The sequence below is a fragment of the Dermochelys coriacea genome, chromosome 1 (assembly GCF_009764565.3).
Source record: "Dermochelys coriacea isolate rDerCor1 chromosome 1, rDerCor1.pri.v4, whole genome shotgun sequence".
Classification (NCBI taxonomy): domain Eukaryota; kingdom Metazoa; phylum Chordata; order Testudines; family Dermochelyidae; genus Dermochelys; species Dermochelys coriacea.
This window is the reverse complement of record NC_050068.2, coordinates 311,364,805-311,387,220: the sequence shown is the minus strand read 5'-3', so window position 1 is coordinate 311,387,220 and position 22,416 is coordinate 311,364,805. Positions and strand designations below refer to the sequence as shown.

The following is a 22,416-nucleotide window of genomic DNA, read 5'->3' as shown; positions in this document are numbered from 1 at the left end:
GTTTACCCATTTAAAATGCTGTCTAAACACTAATTAAATTGTAGAACCCTGTTCAACAAATAGGAAAGTATTAATATCCTTATTTAACAGAGAGAGAAACTGAGTCACAGAGAGGCTAAGTGATTTGCTCAACACTTCACAGCAGTTAGTGGTAGAGCTGGGATTAAAGCTCACGGGTTCGTGACTTTCACTGTGATGATGAACCCCCAAACCACATACAAATTCATTTTTCCTCATGTTCCTCATGTCATTGTGATTTGTATTGCATGGCATCAGGACTTCCCTTCTCCCAAACACTGCCCCTCCAATGAGCCAATTGTTCCTCCCCAAAAAACACATTCATACAAGTACTATTTCCCCTCTTCCACTGGGCCATGCAAGTCCATAATGTGAGCACACAACACATCCCTTAGTTCTGCTGACCAGGTGCAACCAGCTCCCACAGTGGTAGCTGCATTTTCTGGCTGAGGGTACCAGTTCAGCATCCCCTTGCTGCCATAGGTCCATTCAGGGGAAAATGGCACACCTCCGGCTTAACAAAGGCTGTGAAGAGCACAGCAAGCCAGAGTTACTTGGACAGCATTGTGGCATTCCCCAGAATGCAATCTGGACTGTTGAACAGCTGTGTGCCCTTAATTATCTAGCCTAGGATACCTTTTACACTGCTTAGCTGTCAGAACATCCACTACTGGCCTGCTTACAGCCTTTAGCATGTAAATTGACTCACAGTTAAACACAAACACTCTGATCAATCACTCATGATTTACATATAGGGCGACACCCACATGTTCTTAGCCCCAGTCTTGACACCAAAAATGTGAATCTTGTACTGCACAGTACCCGCCTGGACAATACAAACTCATGGTAAATCTGTCATTTCAGCAAAGGAAAATGATATATGCACCAGCCTTGTTATCACAGATGGAGTTTCCTACACACTCTAATCCAAACTTAGTGGTTAAGGTAAAGCAATAAGATAAGTATACCTACAGAAAGATAGATTTTAAGTGATTACAAGTGATAATGCTTAAAAGTCAGGATTGGTTACTAAAGAAAATAAAAGAGTAATACAGAAACTAATATCTAACTTAACAAACTAAGTGAATTTAGAAGCAAAGGTTTTGTCTCATTATACACTGTTATAAATTTCACAGTCTGCATCTCCTTACAGCCTGGGACCACTACCTCCTTATTTCAGTTGTTTGAGAATCATTGATGTCATGAGCAGAGATATGGGAGGAGGAGAGGTGAGGTGGAGGCCATTGTCTCTCATTCTTATACCCTCTCTTCTCTTTGAGGATTACCCCCCACTGGGGTGCAGACAGACAGTGTCTTGTTATCTGAGGTTTGAATGGTCTCTGAGATTAAATGTAAATTTCTTGTTTACACCTTTCCAGTGCTGAAGAATGGCTGCTTAAGCCGATGATTGCACTTTAACACCTGGCTGTGGTGCCAGTTAGTCTTTGTCTCTGAAAAACTGGTTTGGACCTGCTTGTCTGGCCCTTGGAGCATGTTAACAATGATATATAGTAGAATATTATAACTTCCTATACAATGTTGATATGCACATTTTACAAGGACAATAATACTCAGCAGATTATGACTTTTCAAGTGCTACTTCACAAGACATACTTTATACAAAATTTATGATAGTCTTGTAAAAGTGATGACCATAATAGTATAGACTGTCACAAGCATTAATTCCACTGGAATCCGAAATGGGTTTGTAAACACCTCCAATGTGATATTAATGTGCCAAAGGCACATACATCAACCATTCTGCACCTGCTGAGAGTGTAATTAAGCCTTTTTTCACCAGGGCCTCTGAAATCAGGGTACAGTTTTGGAAGCCAAGGCAAAAGAAGGTACACACGGTCCCCCAAAATAACAGTGGTAACAGTAACATTGTTTATATTAATGTCATTTGGTGGCACTGGTATCCCGGTCTGTCCATGAATGTAGATTCCTGAGTGATGAAAAAGTCTGGCAGTGTGAACTTTTCCTGTACAGCCCACACTGACACTCATAAATCTGCCTCTGTGGTCCACTAGTGTTTGCATAACAATGGAGTAGTACCCTTTGTGGTTTATGTACTTATGTGCTCCTTAAGGAGGGCAAACTATGGGCACATGAATCCCACTACCACTACCAAAGACCACTACCAAAGTTAGCAAACCCCATTCTTTCAAAGCCAGCAATTACCTCTGGAATATCTTTAATGCCCACCACCTTGGGGTAAACCACACACCTGATTGCTTCAGTTATCTCTGCCACCACTTTATCGATAATCGACTTTCCAACCCCAAACTGGTTGGCAATGGACCTGTAGCAGGCTAGCCAGCTTCCAGACAGTTATAGAAACCTACTTCGTACTGGCCAAGGTGACCTCATGTGTGTCTCTTTTGGAGGGTGGAGGCAAGCTGCACACAAAGCTACAGAAATGTAGCTTTCTTCATGCAAAAGTTCTGGTCCCACTGCTGGTCATTCCAGGTCTGCATGACAATGTGGTCTCACCTGTCTGTGCTTGTGGCCCTGCACCAGAAGCAGCAGTCTACATAGGGGGTATCGGCAGCTTTGCCAATTATACTGAGCAGCATCTGCCAGTGAGAGTCTACAATACCAGGATTCTCCTCTGCCACTGCCTCCTCCTACAGATCCATCAGGTACCTTTGGTTAGACAGAAAATGCCACTGAAATGTCCACCAGCACCTTGCAGATGCTTTGCCAGTTTCCTGACACAGAAGTAAAAGCACAAGCAAGAGCAGTTCATCAAAAGGCGCCTCCTCCACATTGCTGGCTCTGGTCGTTGGCAAAGCACAGAACACAAGGATTGCTCAGCAGGTTGTGTTGGCAGACAGTTTAAATTTCCTGTAACGTGCAGAGTGGGCAGTGGAGTTTTTCCCCAGTGCACCACCTTCCTAGAACTAGAGCAGTGACATTGGTAGGGGCAAGGGTGCTTGGTTCTGGGAGACAGAGAACTTTAGGTCCAGCAATAGCAACCCCTATTACAGGGCTTGATCTTCCCCAAATTTATGAATGGAAGAAAAATGCCAAGAACTACCATTATCAGAATTATAAATACTTGACTGATTGACTGAGGGAAGATTGCTTGGACCCAATATATATGTAAACTGGCCATTTTTACAACCCAGTCATAACAATGTTTCATCTTAAATAACGTCTCCCAGAAAATATTCCACAGCACAATAGGCTTTAAGGGCTTAAGACTGCAGTCCTTACAGGCAATTCTCCCATTAACTTTAGTGGCAGTTTTGCCTGATTAACGACTGCAGGATCATATCTTGAGCGTGTATTCCAGTACCACTTTCAGTAAGTTCATTTTAAACTAACAGAGCATTTCTCTGTGGGAGAATGTCCTTTATTTTTAGTATGTTGTAAGTCTGAATTATTACGGCCTGTTTTTGTTTTGTTTTTTACAAGTCATATAATATTGAAACTTTACTCTGGGTACAATATATATTGTGAAAATATTGGTGGTAGAAAGAGCCTTCTGTATTAGATAAGTGTTAAAGCTGACTCCTTGTTTATTATGGTAAGACTTTTTGAAACACAATGTACTTTTTTGGCTGTTGATCAAATTAAAATAACTCTGATTGATACAAATTGTTTCTCAAGTGTGCAGAACCAAAGAGATGGAAAGCATATGATGGAAAAATAACTGAAATGGATACACGGTTTACACTACGTGCTAGAGAACTGCTTGAGATCTACCGCAGCATTAGTATGAAAGACCTCCCAAAAGATGAGAGGCTGGATGTGCTGTTAACACTCAAACATACAGTGAAGGTACATTTTGGTCTTCCCCTTAAGTTTAACTTTTGGTTATACATTCCATACCTAGAGCCATAGTCATTTAATTGGTGCGGACACATCAGCAAGGTTTCTCTTGGCAAACAGTTGTGAGGATGTGGTGGCATGAACGAAAGCCTGGTGTGCTAACCAGTGCTATTTGTTAAATTAGGAAAGGTCAATTTAATATACATTCAAGTTTCACTATCGCTTTGCATGATAAGTATTCATTTCTTAAGATAATTTTAAAGTTATAACTCTCCACTGTGATGTTAAATTTTTGTTAAATGTTAATACAGTTTTAATATGAAGTTTAATAATTACAGTAATTGGATAAAACTGGGAGAGATACTTCTAATGTCATTTATTTTCATTCATTTTTTTGTGCTGCAGTATTCAAAATACCTTTTCAGAAACTTGGTTATGAAATGTCTCTTAGTTTGGATTGTAATTTTTCTGTCTCACAAACTTTGATTTCCTCTCCCTTTTTAGTGAGGAAAAAATTAACAGGATTTTTTTTAAAAAAATGTCCTTGTTTGAACATCATGAAGGCACTTGGGTACCTTGGTGATGGTACTTGCACCTAAATAGAATAGAAGAGCCTGATCCTGATCTTATCGAAGCCAAAGTGAGTATTTTGCCTTGGCTTTGATGGAATCAGAATTGGGCCTAAAGTCAGAACAGCTCTAGAAATAGTGCTCGTCAATCAACTGCTGCTGTCTGAGCCCACAGCAGGAGCTTATAGTTTTGGTTTTTGTTGTTTTCACAATAATAATGATCCAGATCAAATCCTGCATTCTGGGAAAACTGGAATTACTGTAGAATCAGGATTTTTATTGGAGGAAAGAAGGTTGAATTTAAGCGGCATCATTCACCTGTTACTATCCGTCTCCCTTTCTGTATTTTTGAGATAGTGGTAGAGGAAGGTTGGTAGCATCAGAAGAGAACATTTTTCTACTGTATAATTCTCTGTCAAACCTGCAGGGATTTCACCAGAGAATATTATGCTGATTTTGTTGGTGTTATATATAACACACACACATAGCTATATATGTATATATATACTTATCAGCAACATCCCTGTTGTAACTTTATTTTGTTTGTGTAGGAACATGACTGTAAACTCACCCATGAAATAGTGGAATTAATTGACAGAGAAGCTGATCTTATGATGCGAGGTGTGAAAGAATGCAATTTAGAAGGACTCAGAAAAAGAATATGCACATTATTTCTTCAGTATATTAAAACTCCAATCTTTAACCCTGAGGTTGCTAGAGTACTTAAGGTATTTCTCCTTTCTATTATGATTCTGATATTTGTCTGTGGTAGAGTTCACTATATGCTCAGTGTTTACAGGCAGAGAAGCAAAAATTAGTCTTTCTACCAAGGAACTCGCAGTTTTAAGGATGGGCCGTCAGGCACAAGGTAATGGGAGAGAGGAAATGGGAAACATCATATGCTTTTTTCTTTTTATTAATATAAGATTGGCCATAGGTAGAACTGCAGGGGGGTTTTCAAGAGGAACTAAAATGTGGAAAAGGTAGAAGCCTCACAGATGAGCTCAGGAAGGTATACTGCATAAATGGAAGAAGACATGGAGGTGGGTTTTTTTTGAGACTAACCAATGGGTGCTCCGTGTGGGAGTATTGGCAGAGCACAAGAGCTGTAGGGAGTGAAGTAAGGTAAGCTTAGGTAAGTAGGAAGCAGCAGAATTATGTAGAACTTTGAAGGTGGTGACAAGACACTTACAATTGATGCAATATCAAATGGGGAACTAGCAGAGAGATTCAGAGAGAGAGACTTGATCAAAATGATTAGCAGGAAGATGACTTTCAGTGCAGCATTTTGTTTGGACTGGAGCGGGAAAACGAGAGTTTTAGGGAGGCCAAAGAAGGAAGAGATTGCAGTAGTCAACGTGGGATATAATGAAAGCCTGACCAATAGACTTAATTGTTGTGTGCTTCTGTAATAGTATTCTCAAAAGCTGTATATTGTACAAAATTAAAGATGTTTGATAAGGCTTATGACCACATAAATATATGTACAAATTACTATACTTACCATGCCATTAGAGACAGTACTGATTCAGTGAAACAACTGATTCATTAAACAACAAGATGTAGTCTAAGATCCTTATCTTCCGGGCTCCTGGGTAAATAGGATGTAGTGGAGCAATGCTGCAGAAATATCATAGTTGGATGCACAAATGGGGAAAGTGCCTATACTGGATAATTTCAACACAACACAGCCACATCCACCCCTCTCTTAAAACTGTATGACCCATGATTCTCTCATGAAAAGGGGCTACACCTACGGCGTGGTGAAGAAGCTAGTGAACAATCAATCTAACCAACCTGCTCCACTTCCTACTTAGACTAAAGTCTGGATAAAAAGCTTCAACCGTTTGACACAGATGCTTTGCTGAGCTTGACTTCTCCTCAGTGGGTCCTGGATGGCCCCAGGCTTCATTATGCTCAGTTTGCCTTGTGTGGGGTATGATGCTTCACTGGACCTGGCGTGCTCACCTTCCCCTGGGTGGGGATCAGGTTGCTGCCTATACATTTGCTCCTCCTGTGATTCTAGGGTGGTATTGCTGCTGCTTCTGCTCTTTACATCTACTTTCTGCCTTGTTGCAGGCATACAGGCAGATTTCTTTTACTTAGAAACCAACAGGAGCTAGTTGAGTACCCCATCCCTTGGGGATTTGTTGGCATCCAGAGTAGGGGGACCCAGTAAGCTGTGACTTGGTATCAGTAACCAGCATGTAGTGGCTATGCAGCAACAGGGAGTAGGGACAGAAGACCTGGAGGCAGTAACTTTGTGGTAGTCAGGGCAAACGGCAGCTCAGTCATAGCCAAGCTTTGTGGGGGTGAGATCTGTCTCTTCTGAGGAATCAGGTTATCTGCAGGTGGGTTAAACATTACAGATGTAGTTATGTTTGTATTTGGTGCCACAGGCCTTCTAATTGGCCTGTGCTACAGACAACATCACAAACAAGATGGCTGCTAAATGGCATCCAGGCGGAGGAGACAAGCAGAGGAGCACATTCAAAATGACAACTGGCCAAACATGGGGACTGACTTGCCAAGCTGATTAAAGTAGCCCAATTAGAGATCTGGGCCTGGTCCCTGTCCACACCATTTCCCCACAGGTCCTGCAGAGCATGGTGAGAGTGAAGAAGCACATACGACATCTTTATTTTCTTCTTCGAGTGCTTGCTCATGTCGATTCCATTCTAGGTGTATGCGTGTCCATGAGCACAGTCGTCTAAGATTTTTGCCATAGCGGTGTATATATAGGGTTGGCAGTGGTGCCCCCTGGAGTGCTGCGCTCATGCGTCAGTATATTAGGCGCTGCCGGCCCTATACCCTCTCAGTTCCTTCTTACCTTCCGTGACGATTGGTTGGAGTGCCTTATCTTACATAGAACGTTAGCAGTTCTTAACAGCCCATTGTCTATCTTCTTTGAATATAGTGCTTAGGTACGTAGTTAGTCATTTAGTTAAGTGTTAGTTGTTAGTTTAGAATCCCAGCATGCCCTGTTCCCCAGGCTTCAAAGCATGTTCATCATACAACAGGCCGATGCCTGTTAGTGATCCCCACAGCAGCTGTTTGACGTGCTTGGGGGAATCCCATATAAAGAACAAGTGCAGGATTTGCAAGAACTTTTGTCCCTGAACCCAAAAGGAGTGGGATATCCACTTGAAGGCCCTCCTTTTGGAGGCTGCACTTCATCCGGCGTTGAAGCTCCTGATCAGACTCTGCTCCTAGCACCTTATGTCAGTGCTGAGCCCCCCCACCAGCAACGGGCTCTGCCTGGCACCTCGCCAGTGCCCAAAAAGTGGCAAAAGAAAAGAGGCTTCCCAGCGCCATCAAAGGAGGGCACAGGGGCTCTTAGCAAAGGACCTAGTTCAGGCCGCATGCCCACCCTGGAGCTATAGGGGTATCGCTACAGTCAGACACCCTAGCCCAACCAGGGGTCTGCCTGTGACTCCTCGGAGCGACAGGGGACCCCAGCTGCCACTGGCACCTTCGATGCCTGAAGCTGCCCAGGTGGCCAAAGACCTCATGGGCCTGCCAGTACCGCAGATTCAGCTCCAGGAGCTGGATGTGGCTAAGGCCCTGCAATGTAATCCAAGGGCAAGCTAGCCATGGGACCTCCCCCAAGAGAGTGGTGGATCGCCATCAATCCCTGGATCGTAGGCATACATCCCCGTCCCCACAACCTAGGACTCTGTTCCTGCAACCTCTGTCTCTGGCCAGAAGACCCAGGTCTCCAGCACCATGCTCCCCTTCCACGAGGCATAGAACACAGGAATCGAGGCACTGGTCGCTGTACTCTTAGTACTGGCCAACCTCTTGCCAGAGATTTCCCCGGCGCAGGTCTCCATCGCTTAGACGATCTCCCAGGCATCGGTCCCCACCGGCGCGGGACCACTCACTGTCGCAGCACGGGTCTCCGCTGCCCTAGTACTGCTCGACAGACAGATGCTTATCTCCACCTTCTAGGCATCGGTCTCCGCCAAGAGTCAGATGGCAGACACAGGCTTCCACAGACCCATCTTGGTCACCGGAAGGGGAATAGTCCAAGTTGGAACTGGAGTTCAGCCCCTGGCCAGAAGGCATGGATCCCCATCAACTCTGGAAACTGGCACAACTTCAGTGGCAGCGGCATGGCAGCAGGGCCAATGATCTACTCAATGGCCTTGTTGGAACCCTTGGGGCATGCCAATGATGCCAGTTCCATATTCCCAGCACTCCTTGCTGGCAGCCTCAGACAAACCATCCCTGGCACCACTGACACCAGGTTCAAAGCACAGTGCGGAGCCTGAAACAAGGGCAACACAGCAGGATGCTTAGACAGCCTTCCCCAGAAGAGGAAGGGGAAGGGGACGGGGAATCCACCCGTCCCTCTGCAATGCCCTCATTATCTTCCTCACCGGACAAAGCGGTGGCAGCCTTTCCCAGACTGATAATCCGACTGGCTATTTTAAAGAGCACCTAGCTCTCCTTAAAAGGGTGTCTGCCAACCTAAACCTGGAAATTGAGGAGTTGGAGGAGCCTCTTCAACATCATCTCTTCCACTACCCTAGCCCACATCATGCTACCAGTCCACCCAGAGGTCCTCAAGATTGCTAAGGCTTTATGTCAGACCCCCTCTTCCACTCCGCCCACTTCCAAAGAGGCAAAAAAGATGTATTATGTCCCCACAAAGGGGTTTGAATACCTCTATGCGCACCCGCCAGCTGGGTCACTGGTTGTGTCCGCAGTTAATGAGAGGGACAGCCAAAGAAAAAAGACGCCAAGAGACTAGATCTTTTTGATAGAAAGATTTATTCGATGGCCAGTCTGCAATTTTGGATATCTAATCATCAGGCCCTGTTGGGCAGGTACAATTTTAAGACTGTGAAACTCCCTTGGCAAGTTCAAGGAGGCCCTCCCACAGGACCAGGCACAGGAGTTTGTCACGATAGTGGAGGATAAAGCAGTTGCAAGAGGCCTCCAGGATGGTCTGGGATGCTACAGGCTCGGTGGCCAGGGTTGTGGCCCCTGTAGTGGTGATGAGGGGCAACTCTTGGCTGCACTCCTCGGGTTTATCCCAGAAGATGCAGTCTGCTATTCAGGACCTCCCATTTGAGGGAGCAGAGCTCTTCTTTGAGCTCACAGATGCAAGGCTGCACAGTCTTAAAGAATCCTGTCCCACCCTATGCTCTCTGGGCCTCCACACTCCACATCAGGCTAGAAAGCAGTTCGAGCCTCCTCCACCTTCTCTTTCTCTTCCTCCTCCTCCTCCTATGTCCCGGCGGCCTTCCTGACACAGCACCTATAGGAAAAAGGACAGAGACAAGGGGCTTAATCAGTGCTGCCCCTCGTCCTCCCATTCACCTGCTCAACTGGGCCCTTTGAGACACTGAGGGGCCAGAGACAGGCATTCTGAGGGTGTGCTTAAGAACAGCACCCCAGTCAGATTCCAGGATCCACCCTCCTATTTTTTCCTCAATCACCTGCACCCCTTCCGGTGATCTTGTTCACAAGTAACCTTGGACCGTTGGGTGCTCGACATAATATCTTCGGGCTACACCCTACAGTTCCTGGCCGCCCCTCCCTCCCAAGAGGTAGAGAACCTCCTATGTCTGGGGGCAGTAGAAGAGGTACCTCGGGAAATGAGGGGGAAAGGATTCTACTCCCAGTATTTCCTAGTCCTGAAAGCGAAAGGGGGCTGCAACCTATCCCAGATCAGCGACGCCTCAATAAGCATTTCAGAAAGTTGAAGTTCCGCATGGTCTCCCTGGCCTCCATTATTCCCTCCCTGGATCTAGGCGATTGGTATGCCACCATCAACTTGAAGGATGCTTATTTCCATATCTCCATTTTTCAATTACATAGGCTGTTCTTCCATTTTGCAGTGGGCCAGTGCCATTTCCAATTCACAGCACTGCCTTTTGGTCTCTCATCAGCCCCGAGACTGTTTACAAAGTGCATGGCACCAATGGCCACTTACTTGAGGTGTTGGGATGTCCAGTTTTATCCGTACCTTGACAAATGGCTCATCAAGGGCTGTTCCCGGGATGAAGTGCGATGTCATCTCAGTGTAGTTCACTCCACCTGTCATAATCTAGGTCTGTTAATAAACAAGGAAAAATCAACTTTAATTCCGGTGCAGCACAATAGAGTTCATTGGGGCGACTCCACTCGACTCCACTCAGGCCAGAGCCTTCTTCCCCAAGGCCTGATTCCGAGCCATGACAGACTTAATCTCTTACACGTGAGCCCACCCTCTCACCACCAGGTTGTTGGGCTACATGGCAGCCGGCATGCTTGGCTTCATCTTAGACCTCTACAGGCCTGGCTGGCATCGATCTACATCCCCAACAGACACAACATAGACTGCGTACTCAGGGAATTGGACCTGCATCCTGTTGTCCCTCACATGGTGGCTGCATCCTGTGTTGTTGTTGGAGGGAGTCCCCTTTGCGGCCCCATCTCCGTTGGTGACCTTGGTGTCCGATGCCTCGGACTGGGGTGAGGGGCCCATCTGGATGATCTCAGTACGCAAGGACATTGGTCGAGTCATGATCGCCCCCTCCACATACAAATCAGAGAGCTCAGAGCAGATCTCTTGGCCTGCCAGGATTTTCTGCCCCATCTGAGCGGCAGGGAGGTTAAGATCCTGACAGACATCACCGCTTCAATGTTCTATATCAACAAACAAGACAGAGCCTGCCCGTCAGCCCTTTAGATTCATAGATACTAAGGTCAGAAGGGACCATTCTGATCATCTAGTCTGACCTCCTGCACAGCGCAGGCCACAGAATCTCACCCACCCACTCCTACGAAAAACCTCACCTATGTCTGAGCTATTGAAGTCCTCAAATCATGGTTTAAAGACTTCAAGGAGCAGAGAAGCCTCCCTCAAGTCACCCATGCCCCATGCTACAGAGGAAGGCGAAAAACCTCCAGGGCCTCTCCAATCTGCCCTGGAGGAAAATTCCTTCCCGACCCCAAATATGGCAATCAGCTAAACCCTGAGCATATGGGCAAGATTCACCAGCCAGATACTACAGAAAATTCTTTCCTGGGTAACTCAGATCCCATCCATCTAATATCCCATCTCAGGGGATTAGTCCTATTTACCCTGAATATTTAAAGATCAATTACTTACCAAAAATCACATTATCCCATCATACCATCTCCTCCATAAACTTATCAAGTAGAATCTTAAAACCAGATAGATCTTTTGCCCCCACTGCTTCCCTTGGAAGGCTATTCCAAAACTTCACTCCTCTGATGGTTAGAAACCTTCATCTAATTTCAAGTCTAAACTTCCTGGTGGCCAGTTTATACCCATTTGTTCTTGTGTCCACATTGGTGCTGAGCTTAAATAATTCCTCTCCCTCTCCTGTATTTATCCCTCTGATATATTTATAGAGAGCAATCATATCTCCCCTCAACCTTCTTTTAGTTAGGCTAAACAAGCCAAGCTCCTTAAGTCTCCTTTCATAAGACAAGTTTTCCATTCCTCGGATCATCTTAGTAGCCCTTCTCTGTACCTGCTCCAGTTTGAATTCATCCTTTTTAAACATGGGAGACCAGAACTGCACACAGTATTCTAGGTGAGGTCTCACCAGTGCCTTGTATAATGGTAATAAAACCTCCTTATCCCTACTGGAAATGCCTCCTTTGCCAAGAAGCTCTCTAGCTATTGGACTTCTGTGTTCACATGTCATTCATCTCATAGCTGCACACCTCCCTGGGGCCAAGAACATGCTAGCAGATCACCTCAGCAGGACCTTCTCATCTCCCCACGAATGGTCTCTGTGACAGGTTCCTCCCAGAGTGCGACCTGGAACTGGAGAACCACTGAACCCGCCGACCCACTAGCCTGGGCTCCCACTCACCCTGTAATGCTGTGACAAGCTACAGACACACTCCCGGTCTCACAATTTCACCAGCTAGCCACAAGTTATGATTTCCACACACTGGTTTTAGATAAAACAAAAACAAGTTTATTAACTGCAAAAGATTATAAGGCATAGCAAACAGACCAAAGCAGATTACCTAGCAAGTAAACAAAAATGCAATCTAAGCTTAATATACTAAAGAGACTGGATATGAGTAGCAAATGCTCACCCTAATTGTTGTTTTAGGCAGTTTGTAAAGATTCTTGAGGGGCCAGCTGCACTTGCTTGTAGCTTAAAAACCCCAGGTATTTCTTTCACAGCCTAGAAATTCCTCTAGCCTGAGTCCAACCCTTCTCCCCTAGTCCAGTCCTTGTACACCAGGTATTTCCAAGAATCTCTTTGGGTGGGGAGTCAGTGAAGAACCATAATGATGTCACTCTCCTGGCTTAAATAGCTTTTGCATATGGTGAGAATCCTTTTGTCTCTAAGCTTGGTCCTCATGTCCGGTCAGTGGAAAAAACAGTTGTATTTCAAGATGGAGTCCAGTACCAGGTGACTTGGTCACATGTCCCTGTAGGGTTACAGCAGCCATGACTCAGAGGCTATTTGCAGCAGCCTCAGGAAGGCTTCCTGGTGGGAGATTAGCTTCTTCTAAAACCTATTGTTCTTCCTAGTGGCCCTTCCCAGCCAGCCATTTAAACTGATTGCATTCTGCCCAGTGGGTGTTCCCCAGGTGTAAACACATTTGTAATAGATGCATAGATAGTATTCCTAACTTCAGATACCAAAATGATACATGCATACAAATAGGATAATCACATTCAGTAAATTGTAACCTTTTCAATGATATCTCACATGACCTATCTTGCATAAAGTACATCATAGTTATTCCATAACCATATTACAACAATATTTCTGTGAAAAATATGGGGTGTAGTGTCACAATCTCTTTTTCCGGAGATGGTCAGCATCATCTTCCAGAGGTGGAAGTCTCCTCATGTAGACTTGCTTATGTCCAGGCAGAACAGAAAGTGCCGTGTGTTCTGCTTGATTTGAAGGATCAACAGAGGTTCCCTGTCAGATGCCTTTCTGCTCCCATGGTTGGGGGCCCTCATGTATGCCTTCCCTGCAGTATCATTAATCCACTGAGTCCTCATGAAAATCAAGAGGACAGGACAAAGGTTATCATCATAGTGCCAGCATAGCCATGCCAGCACTGGTTCTACACACTGCTGGACATCTTGGTGGCTGCCCTGTTACAGCTGCCACTCTGGCAGGACCTGCTGTCCCAAAACCATGGCAGTCTTCTGCACCAAGACATGGCAGTGTTACATCTGATGGCTTGGCTGATGCATGGTTGAATGTGGAGGAACACGAATGTTTGGCCCGTGTCCAAGAAGTCCTGTTGGACAGCGGAAAGCTCTCTACCGGAGTGACCCACATGGCCCAATGGAAGCGGTTTACATGCTGGACCTCAGACCAAGGTGTTCAGCACAAGCAGGCCTTGCTGCAGTTGATCCTGGATTACCTTCTGCATCTCAAGTTCCGGGGTCTGTCTCTTTCATCTATTAAGGTCCACTTGGCTGCCATTTCGGCCTTCCGTCCTCCACTCCAGGGCAGGTCAGTTTTCACTCAGGACATAAGTCAGGTTTCTAAAGGGCCTGGAGTGACTTTACTCCCAAGTCCGGGACCCTGTTCCTCCTTGGGACTGAATCTTGTGGGGTCGCAGCTCATGGGCCCCTCTTTCGAGCCTCTAGCTTCCTGCTCCCTTCCTCCCCACTCCTGGAAGGTTTCATTCCTGGTCGCAATAACATCTGCCCGCAGGGTCTCTGAGATCACTCTTACCTCGGAGATGCCCTATACGGCATTCTACAAGGACAAGATTCAGTTGCGTCTGCACCCGGCTTTCCTGCCCAAGGTGGCTTCACCATTTCATATGGGCCAGGACATATATTTACCTTTATTCTTTCCAAAACCTCATAAGTCAGAGGAGGAGCACAGATTGTGCTCTCTGGACGTCAGGAGGGTGCTAGTCTTCTACATCGAAACGACCAAGCCGTTTCGTAAGTCAAGGCAGGTGCCAATCCAGGATATTTGCAGGGCCGCTTCCTGGTCTTCCTGGTTTATGTCTCATTGCACATTTACCCAGCAGGCCTGAGATGATGCTGGCTTCAGTATAACAATATTGCAAGCCGAATGATCATGAACTCCAAGCCCACCTCTGGGGATACTGCTTGTGAGTCATCTAGAATAGAATCGACATGAGCAAGCGCTTGAAGGAAAAAAATGGTTACCTACCTTTTGTAATTGTTGTTCTTCGAGATGTATTGCTTATGTCCATTCCATTATCCGTCCTCCTACCCCTCTGTCAGAATTCTGCAAGAAGGAACTGAGAGGGTGTAGGGCTAGCAGTGCCTAATATACCAATGCATGAGCACAGCATTCCAGAGGGTGCCACTGTTGACCCATAGATACTGCCAAGGCAAAAATCTCCAACGATTGTGCACGTGGACATGCACACACCTAGAATGGAATGGACATGAGCAACAACATCTCAAAGAACAACAGTTAGGAGACGTAGGTAACTGTTTTTTTTTTCTTCCCCTCTGCATGTTTTTATAAAAAGGGGAATATTTAGCCCTTGTGATTTAATCTTCACATGCCAAAATACTAAGGGGCCCATAATCTTAGCTTTTATCTTTTGATTCATGTGACACATTGCATTTGATAGGTTACATGGTGATTTACAGCTGTCTTGTTTTGCTGTTTTTCCCCATTCAGTTGTATTTCTACAGTTGCTTAATATCTGTTTGCATACAATTGGTAGTAATTGCTTTGGACCAAGGAGGGCAAACTACAGCCCACAGGCCAGATCTGGCCCGTCAGGGCTTTCAGTCCATCTCACAGGATTGCCAGCCCCATGGCGCAACGGGGCTAAGGCAGGCTCCCTGCCTGCCTTGGCCCCGCTCCGTTCCCAGAAGCAGCCAGCACCACATCCCTGCAGCCCCTGGGAGCCCTCAGCTGCAGACACCACCAGCCCCGCAGCTCCCATTGGCCAGGAATGGGAAAACAGGCCAATGGGAGCTTCGGGGGTGATACCCGCCTGCCCCACCCCACCCCCAGGAGCCACTGCTGGACATGCTGGCCACTTGTGAGAGCAGCACGGGGCCAGGGCAGGCAGGGAGCCTGCCTTAGCCCTGCTGCGCGCCACTGCCATCCAGGAGCCACTCAAGGTAAGCAGTGTCATCCTGGCGCCTGCACCCTGAACCCCTCGTGCACCCCACACCTCAACCCCCAACCTAAGCCCCCCAACCCTCTGCCTTGAACCCCCTGACGCACCTCTTCTTCACCCCAGCCGCCTGCCCTGAGCCCCTTCCTGCTCTCCGCACCCCCTTTTGCACCCAGCCCCCTGCCCTGAGCCCCCTCCTGCACCCTGCACCCCTCCTGCACCCCAGCCCCCTATCTTGAGCCCCCTAACACCCTGCCTTGAGCCCCCTGCCACACCCCAACCCCCTGTCCTGAGCCCCCTCCCGCACTCCACACCCCCTCCTGCACCCCAACCGCCTGCTCTGAGCCCCCTGCTGCATATCTTCTGCACCCCCTCCTACACCTCAACCCCCTGCTCTGAGCTCCCTGCCACATCCTGCACTCCCTCTCACATCCTAACCCCCTGCCCCAGCCCTATATTCATGGCCCTGCATATAATTTCCACACCCAGATGTGGCCCTCACCCCTGCTTTGGACCATAATAGCTGAGGTCTTAATCTATTCCTACAAAATCAGTTGTTTTATTCTTTAAATATTTTTAATAAATAAAATAAGAGCAAAAGATGTTTAAAAATAGCTAAACTGATTTTTTTAAAATTTCAGATAAGTATTGTGACTTTTGAAACTTAAAGGCATATTTAATATTAATGTTGCACACTTAGTCGCTTGTGTGGGCCGAGCTTATTGCAAACTCCAAAGGCTCCTTGCATTCCTCCATTCCACCCAACAAGCTCCCTTGTGCCACTCTCCCATCTCCATCTATTTTGGGGACTCCCTGCAACTTCACCTTTTCATGCCTGGAGCTCTATGTGCTCTTCATTCTGTCCTCTGCCGCATGCCTGGATTCCCCAGTCTGTCCTGCATCAAGGGTTCTGTGTCTTCCCTTTCCCTCCACTCTTCTATACCAGGGTTCCCATTTCTCTCCACCCCCCAGTCCCTATGCCATGTGTACACATGCATTCTCCAGTGCCCCCTATTGTTCTCTTCCTCTTATTAATCTTTTTGTTTATGAGATAAGTCATTCAAGGTGTCAATACTTTAAACTATTGGGAGGATAGGCAGAAATGAGATAGAGATGTTATTGGAAGATGTTAATGGGTGGCATCAATCAGTTTTTTGATCTATAGACAATTAAGCTATGACTGGGCTAATCAGGTGGCAGGCCTCCATGTGTCCCCCATTTTTCCCATTTAGATTGTCTGATTCTCCCCCGTATCAATAGGATATTGGCCAGTGATGTCTAGAACATTCTCTGAGACTTGGGAATTGATCAGATGCGGCATTCAAAAGTTATTGCACTATGTACAGACAGAGAAAAGCCATCAAGTTCCGTGTAAACCCTTAGCAAAATTAGGCAATAGGTATATTGTGTACTGTAAGGCATTATATGTTCTTGGTAATGTTAAAACCTCATTTAATAGGAAGACATTCAGTCCTATATATATCTATATCTATCATCTAATCTATCTATCTATCTATATTAGAGCATCTTTCTTTGTCATCCTTCTGCAGGTTCCACCAGATCCATTAAAGCTTTATAAAAACATTTACTTCTGTCGTGGTTGCAAGTGCTACTTGCCCTCTACTGAATTCTCTGTGCCTGCTAATTCACGCACTGTTGGCAGGTGTCGCCGTTGTTGCAAGCTCGATAATGAGGCCCGGCGTCGAGAAGCCTTTTTGAAATACAAGCTTATGCTAAAAAATCTCAGAAAATCTGAAGCTGATTACCAGGATGGTGCTAAAATCGCTTATATAGTTCAGGTACTGCGTGAAAGGATAGTGCTGATAGTGAATATTAATGTGTTTGTGTCGAGCACCATTTTTTCCTGTTTTTGTGTATATATCACTGATGCTAATGGCAACTGGTCTAAGTTGTTACATAGGGTGGTAGTTCTAATTTTAGACAGTGATAACCAAAAAGTACATACGTTTCTTCCTACGATATGGAACAAATGGTTCTCTCTCGAATAAATGAACATGAAGAAACAGAGTTGCTCTTAGTATCTTAAAGTATGGTTAGACTTTCAAAAGTGAATGTAAAATAATAAAAACAGGAAAGAGGAAGGAGGATCTAAGAACAGGACCAGGAGTCAGGAGATCTGAATTTATTCTTAGTTCTGCAACAGACTGCCTCTGTAATGCCAAGAAAGTTACTTAACCTTACTGAGCCACTGTATCATTTATAAAATAAGGATAATTTGTAATGGTGTTCTGAGAATTAATATTTGTTAAGCACTTTGAGATCCTTATTTATTTATTATTATTTATTTATTTTATTAAAATTACTAAAGTCTTGCATTGAGTTTTTGAGGAAGGAAAAAGCAGAGAAGTCCAGTTTTGAGCCTTCAATCTTACAGTTACTAGATTTGTATCTAGAGGTTTCTGGATTTTTTTTTTATTTTGCAAGTATTTGTTAGAATTAAGATTTACTAAAGTTAGTTTCATTTTTCTAAACTGTTTAGTATCTTCTCTAATTCTTGGCAATTATGTGATTAATCAATGAATATGTTAACATTTGGAACAACCTCCTCATTCACACACACTTAACCTTTTTTTAAAAAAAAATCTTAGTTTTCAGTTAAATTATTATTATTTCAATTCAGTTAAATTATTAGGTACTCTCAAAGCACAGTTTATCTAAAGTAATCCAAAAGCCCAAGATTAGCAGAGCTTTCTCATGGGATTGGCACTAAGAAACTACAGTATCAACAATAGAAGAACACTTTTTGACTATTTTCAGTGTGTAAAACATATTTCATATCTTATTATAGTGCTTTACCAAAAAAAAAAAAAAACTATAATAGAAGAGGATTAGGCTTCTACTATTATCCATGCCTATGTTAAGAAATATTATACAAGTAAATAGATTATACAGATTCTGTTTGTTCTTAAGTACTTTTCCTGTTTAGGAGATTGTTTTTATTCTTTGTATTGACACTAAATTACTGCTTGCCTTAAAATTTGGCTGTTCTCCAAAGCCCTATGACAAATTCTCACTCTTGGATCTCTGCTTCATGCATGTGACTAGTGGAATTTCCCCAGCTAAAGTCTTAGGCTGACAAGCAATAACAGGCAGGTCCGTGCCTACCTCTGCCTGGAACACTGGTGGCCACTAAATGCCCCCACTCATTACTTCTTTTTTAATGACTGACAGCAAGGAGCTCACCTCAGCTGGTGATGGCAGCCCAGCCTTGGGAACTTCATATACACAGATGCCACTGTGGAGTCTGTGCTTCCTCTAGTACTACTTATGCAGCTGCCACCCAGGTTCGTTTAGTATTCTGAACATGCATCAAGGAGATGGTGAGGATAACAATGAGTCTTATTACCTGAACAAATCTGATTAGCCAGAGAATCTCCAGAAGCATCCAAATTTCCAAAGGGGGCTGAGGAGGGGGAAAACACCAGCTTATCTCCCTCTAATGCCAGGATAGATGAGAGCATCCTATTTATTTTAGAAACTAAAAAGACCTGCACTTATCTTTCGTTGCAAGCTTGATAAGAAACTTCAACCCTTCCTACTGGAAAAGGACCTGGGCAAGGTGATTGATGTATTTGTCACCTTGAGACTGGATTTCTATACATTGTTGGTCTGAAGCTTAATGCTAAACCAGTGGAAAGAATTCTAGCTGGTACAAAATGTGGCTGTCCACTTCCCTTGGTTTCGGCTTGATGAACACATCAAAATTCTTCCAATGTGAAAAATAATTCTGGTTATGGTTCAGTCAACTTCCACTGCCAGTTTAAGGTCTTGATCTTAATCTTCAAAGCAATTAATGGGTTAGGTCCTAGCTACATTCAAGATTGAATTTCCATCTGTGAGCCACCAAGGCAGTTGCACTTCTTTGGGACAATGAAAATCACAAAGCATTTCAGAGTAGAGGTCAAAGCAATCTTTTGAGAGGATACAGCTGTAGAATGGACTTCTAAAGAAGATGTAGATTAATCCATAGTCTGACCACCTTTAGGAAATACAGCAAAACCATCCTGTCAGATCAAACTTTTCCACCATAACCAGAATGATTTTTCTTCAACATCAAATACCCCTCTTTTGGGAGAAGGGGAAAAGGATCTACTTCAAGTGCTTGATATGGAAGAAGCCTTATCTCAAAGTCTGTTGGCCTAGTAAAGAATCCTTTTGACTAAATCCTTCCTTTCATTTTTCCATTACTCCAATGCAGAGCAAACTTGGTGATGGATTTGTGACACTCTGTACCTCGTGGGAACACCCAGTATCCCCATGTTAGGATAATAGAATATTAGGGTTGGAGGAGACCTCAGAAGATCATCTAGTCCAATCCCCTGCTCAAAGTAGGACCAACACCAAATAAATCACCCCAGCCAGGGCTTTGTGAAGGGCTTCATCTAAGGATGAAGATTCTACCACCTCACTTGGTAACCCATACCAGTGCTTCACCACCCTCCTAGTGAAATAGTGTTTCCTAATATCCAACCTAGACCGCCCCCACTGCCACTGGAGATCATTGCTTCTTGTCTGTCATCTGCCACCACTGAGAATAGCCTAGCTCCATCCTCTTTGGAAGCCCCTTTCAGGTATTTGAAGGGTCTATCAAATCCCCCATCACTCTTCTCTTCTGCAGACTAAATAAGCCCAGTTCCCTCATCCTCTCCTAGTAAGTCATGTGCCCAGCCCCCTAATCACTTTTGTTACCCTCAGCTGGACTCTCTCCAATTTGTCCACATCCCTTCTATAGTGGGGGGACCAAAACTGGACACAATACTCCAGATGTGGCCTCACCAGTGCTGAATAGAAGGGAATAATCACTTCCCTTGATCTGCTGGCAGTGCTCCTATTAATACAGCCCAATGTGCCGTTGGCCTTCTTGGCAACAAAGGCACACTGCTGACTCATATCCAGCTTCTCATCCACTGTAATCCCCAGTCCTCTTCTGCAGAACTGCTGCTTAGCCAGTTGGTCCCCAGCCTGCAGTGGTGCATGTGATTCTTCCTTCCTAAGTGCAGGAATCTGCACTTATCCTTGTTGAACCTCATCAGATTTCTTTTGGCCCAATCATCCAATTTGTCTAGGTCACTCTGGACCCTATCCCTACCCTCCAGCATATCTACCTCTCCCCCCCAGCTTAGTGTCATCTGCGAACTTGCTGAGGGTGCAATTCATCCCATCATCCAGATCATTAATAAAGATGTTGAACAAAACCAGCCCCAGGAATGACCCCTAGGGCACTCCGTGTAATACTGGCTGCCAACTAGACATCAAGCCATTGATCACTACCTGTTGAGCCCGACAATCTAGCCAGCTTTCTATCCACTTATAGTCTATTCATCCAATCCCTACTTTTTTAACTTGCTGGCAAGAATATTGTGGGAGACCATATCAAAAGTTTTGCTAAAGTCAAGATATATCACATCCACCGCTTTCTCCATATCCACAGAGCCAGTTGTAAAATGATTGTGTGGTATCCAATGCAATGGATGTCATGGTGGGTGTCTTCGGAAGGCTCATGATGCCCTAAGCATTGTTGTTACAGTAATGTATAGTAATGTTATAGGTTATAATTTCATGTATGTAGTTATGAGCCTGAAAATGTATCCTCATAGCTTAAAATAAGCCCAGGCAAAAACTCTTCAAGAGCAGAGAGGTAGTTCACACCTCCTCAGTACAGGTATAGGACAAACCCACCCCAGACTCTCAGGAACAAAGGATGCTGGTGTAGGTAGCAATAAAAGGATCTGTTGTACTCTTGAGTGAGTCACCCCCCTCCGCTTGTTTGGGACTGCAATGAGGTAATGCTCAACTGACTCTGAAGGGGGGTGGGAGGGGTAGGGAGCAAAGCCAAGAGGGAAGAAAGGACATGATAAAAAAAGGAGACTGCCATGCTCTTCCTCTCTCTCCCACCTACATTCATATGGTTTGGGAAGGTCTGGAAAGTGTTTTGACTGTGGGGGTAATGGAACACCTCCTAGTCGACCTGCTCCTTAGTAATGATTTTTTCCGTGTAGCTCAGGTTAAAGTATTTGCCTGTAGCAGGAAGGAGTGTTATGCTGGGACCCTCGAGGGAAAGGGTAAGGTCTCAGGAACTGCCAAGGAGAGAGTCTCCTTGATTCTTCTGCAGCTGGGGGAAGCCACATGCTTCCAGGTGGGAGGGTGGTGGAGACCAACTCCTGCACTGCAGCTGAAGGCAACACCACATCAGGAAGGGATGGGGATGTAAAGCCTGCCAGGGAGAGAACTGGCCAGGTTGTTAGCTGCTAGCAGGTCACAGCTGAACCAGAGGCTCCCCTTGGGATAACAAGCCTGGTACATATCAATTTCTTTGTTAAATTGACAAACTCATAAAAGCTTGCTGTGTCCAGCAGGCATAACTGGACACTGTAAGACAGAGGTTCCTAGGGTTGTGTCTGGGACCAGAGATACTGGCTAGTGTCATTCGGTTGCAGAGTCCAAGGAGCATCTTATATGCTAGAGGCTGTGCGTGAACAGCCCAGGATTGGGGGTTCTCACAGCAGAGCAGGGTAACACTGGCTCCCAGAATCAAGGATTGGAGTGACCTAGCAGATCACCTGTCCAGATAACACCAGAGGGGAACGTCACAGGAGTATTACAGAAAAGCTTGCCAAAGTTCAACATTAACTATGGTCCCAAACCATTTTTTGCTTCACAGACCATTTTAAAAAAAACTTAGTAGTGATTTCAGATGACTAGTAATAAATGAAACAAAGTGAGATGAGTATGGGTGAATCATGACTTTAGAGGGGGAAAAATATCAGATTTAAGGCCTGTATATACAGAACTGACAGTACAAGCCGGCCAACCACTAGCTATTTTTAAATCCTGCAGCACCATCACAGGATGTCACAATCCCATGAGGGAGAATGAGTAACAATATCACTACACAATAATTAACTCTTTGTAGGATAGAAGAAGAGGGTGGGAAGGGAGAAGTGCAAAGCCTGTC

At 45.1% G+C, this 22,416-nt stretch overlaps 1 protein-coding gene across 2 annotated transcripts in view; it reads left to right on the top strand.

The window, feature by feature from the left end:
* The window catches only part of IQUB (IQ motif and ubiquitin domain containing), a 58,599-nt gene that overhangs the window by 32,265 nt on the left and 3,918 nt on the right, over positions 1-22,416 (top strand). For both annotated transcript variants that reach the window (XM_038406732.2, XM_043495845.1), the window contains exons 9-11: positions 3,637-3,807; positions 4,919-5,095; positions 16,991-17,239. In XM_038406732.2, coding sequence (XP_038262660.1) covers positions 3,637-3,807; positions 4,919-5,095; positions 16,991-17,239 — 597 coding nt within the window. The remainder of the gene's footprint in view (positions 1-3,636; positions 3,808-4,918; positions 5,096-16,990; positions 17,240-22,416) is intronic.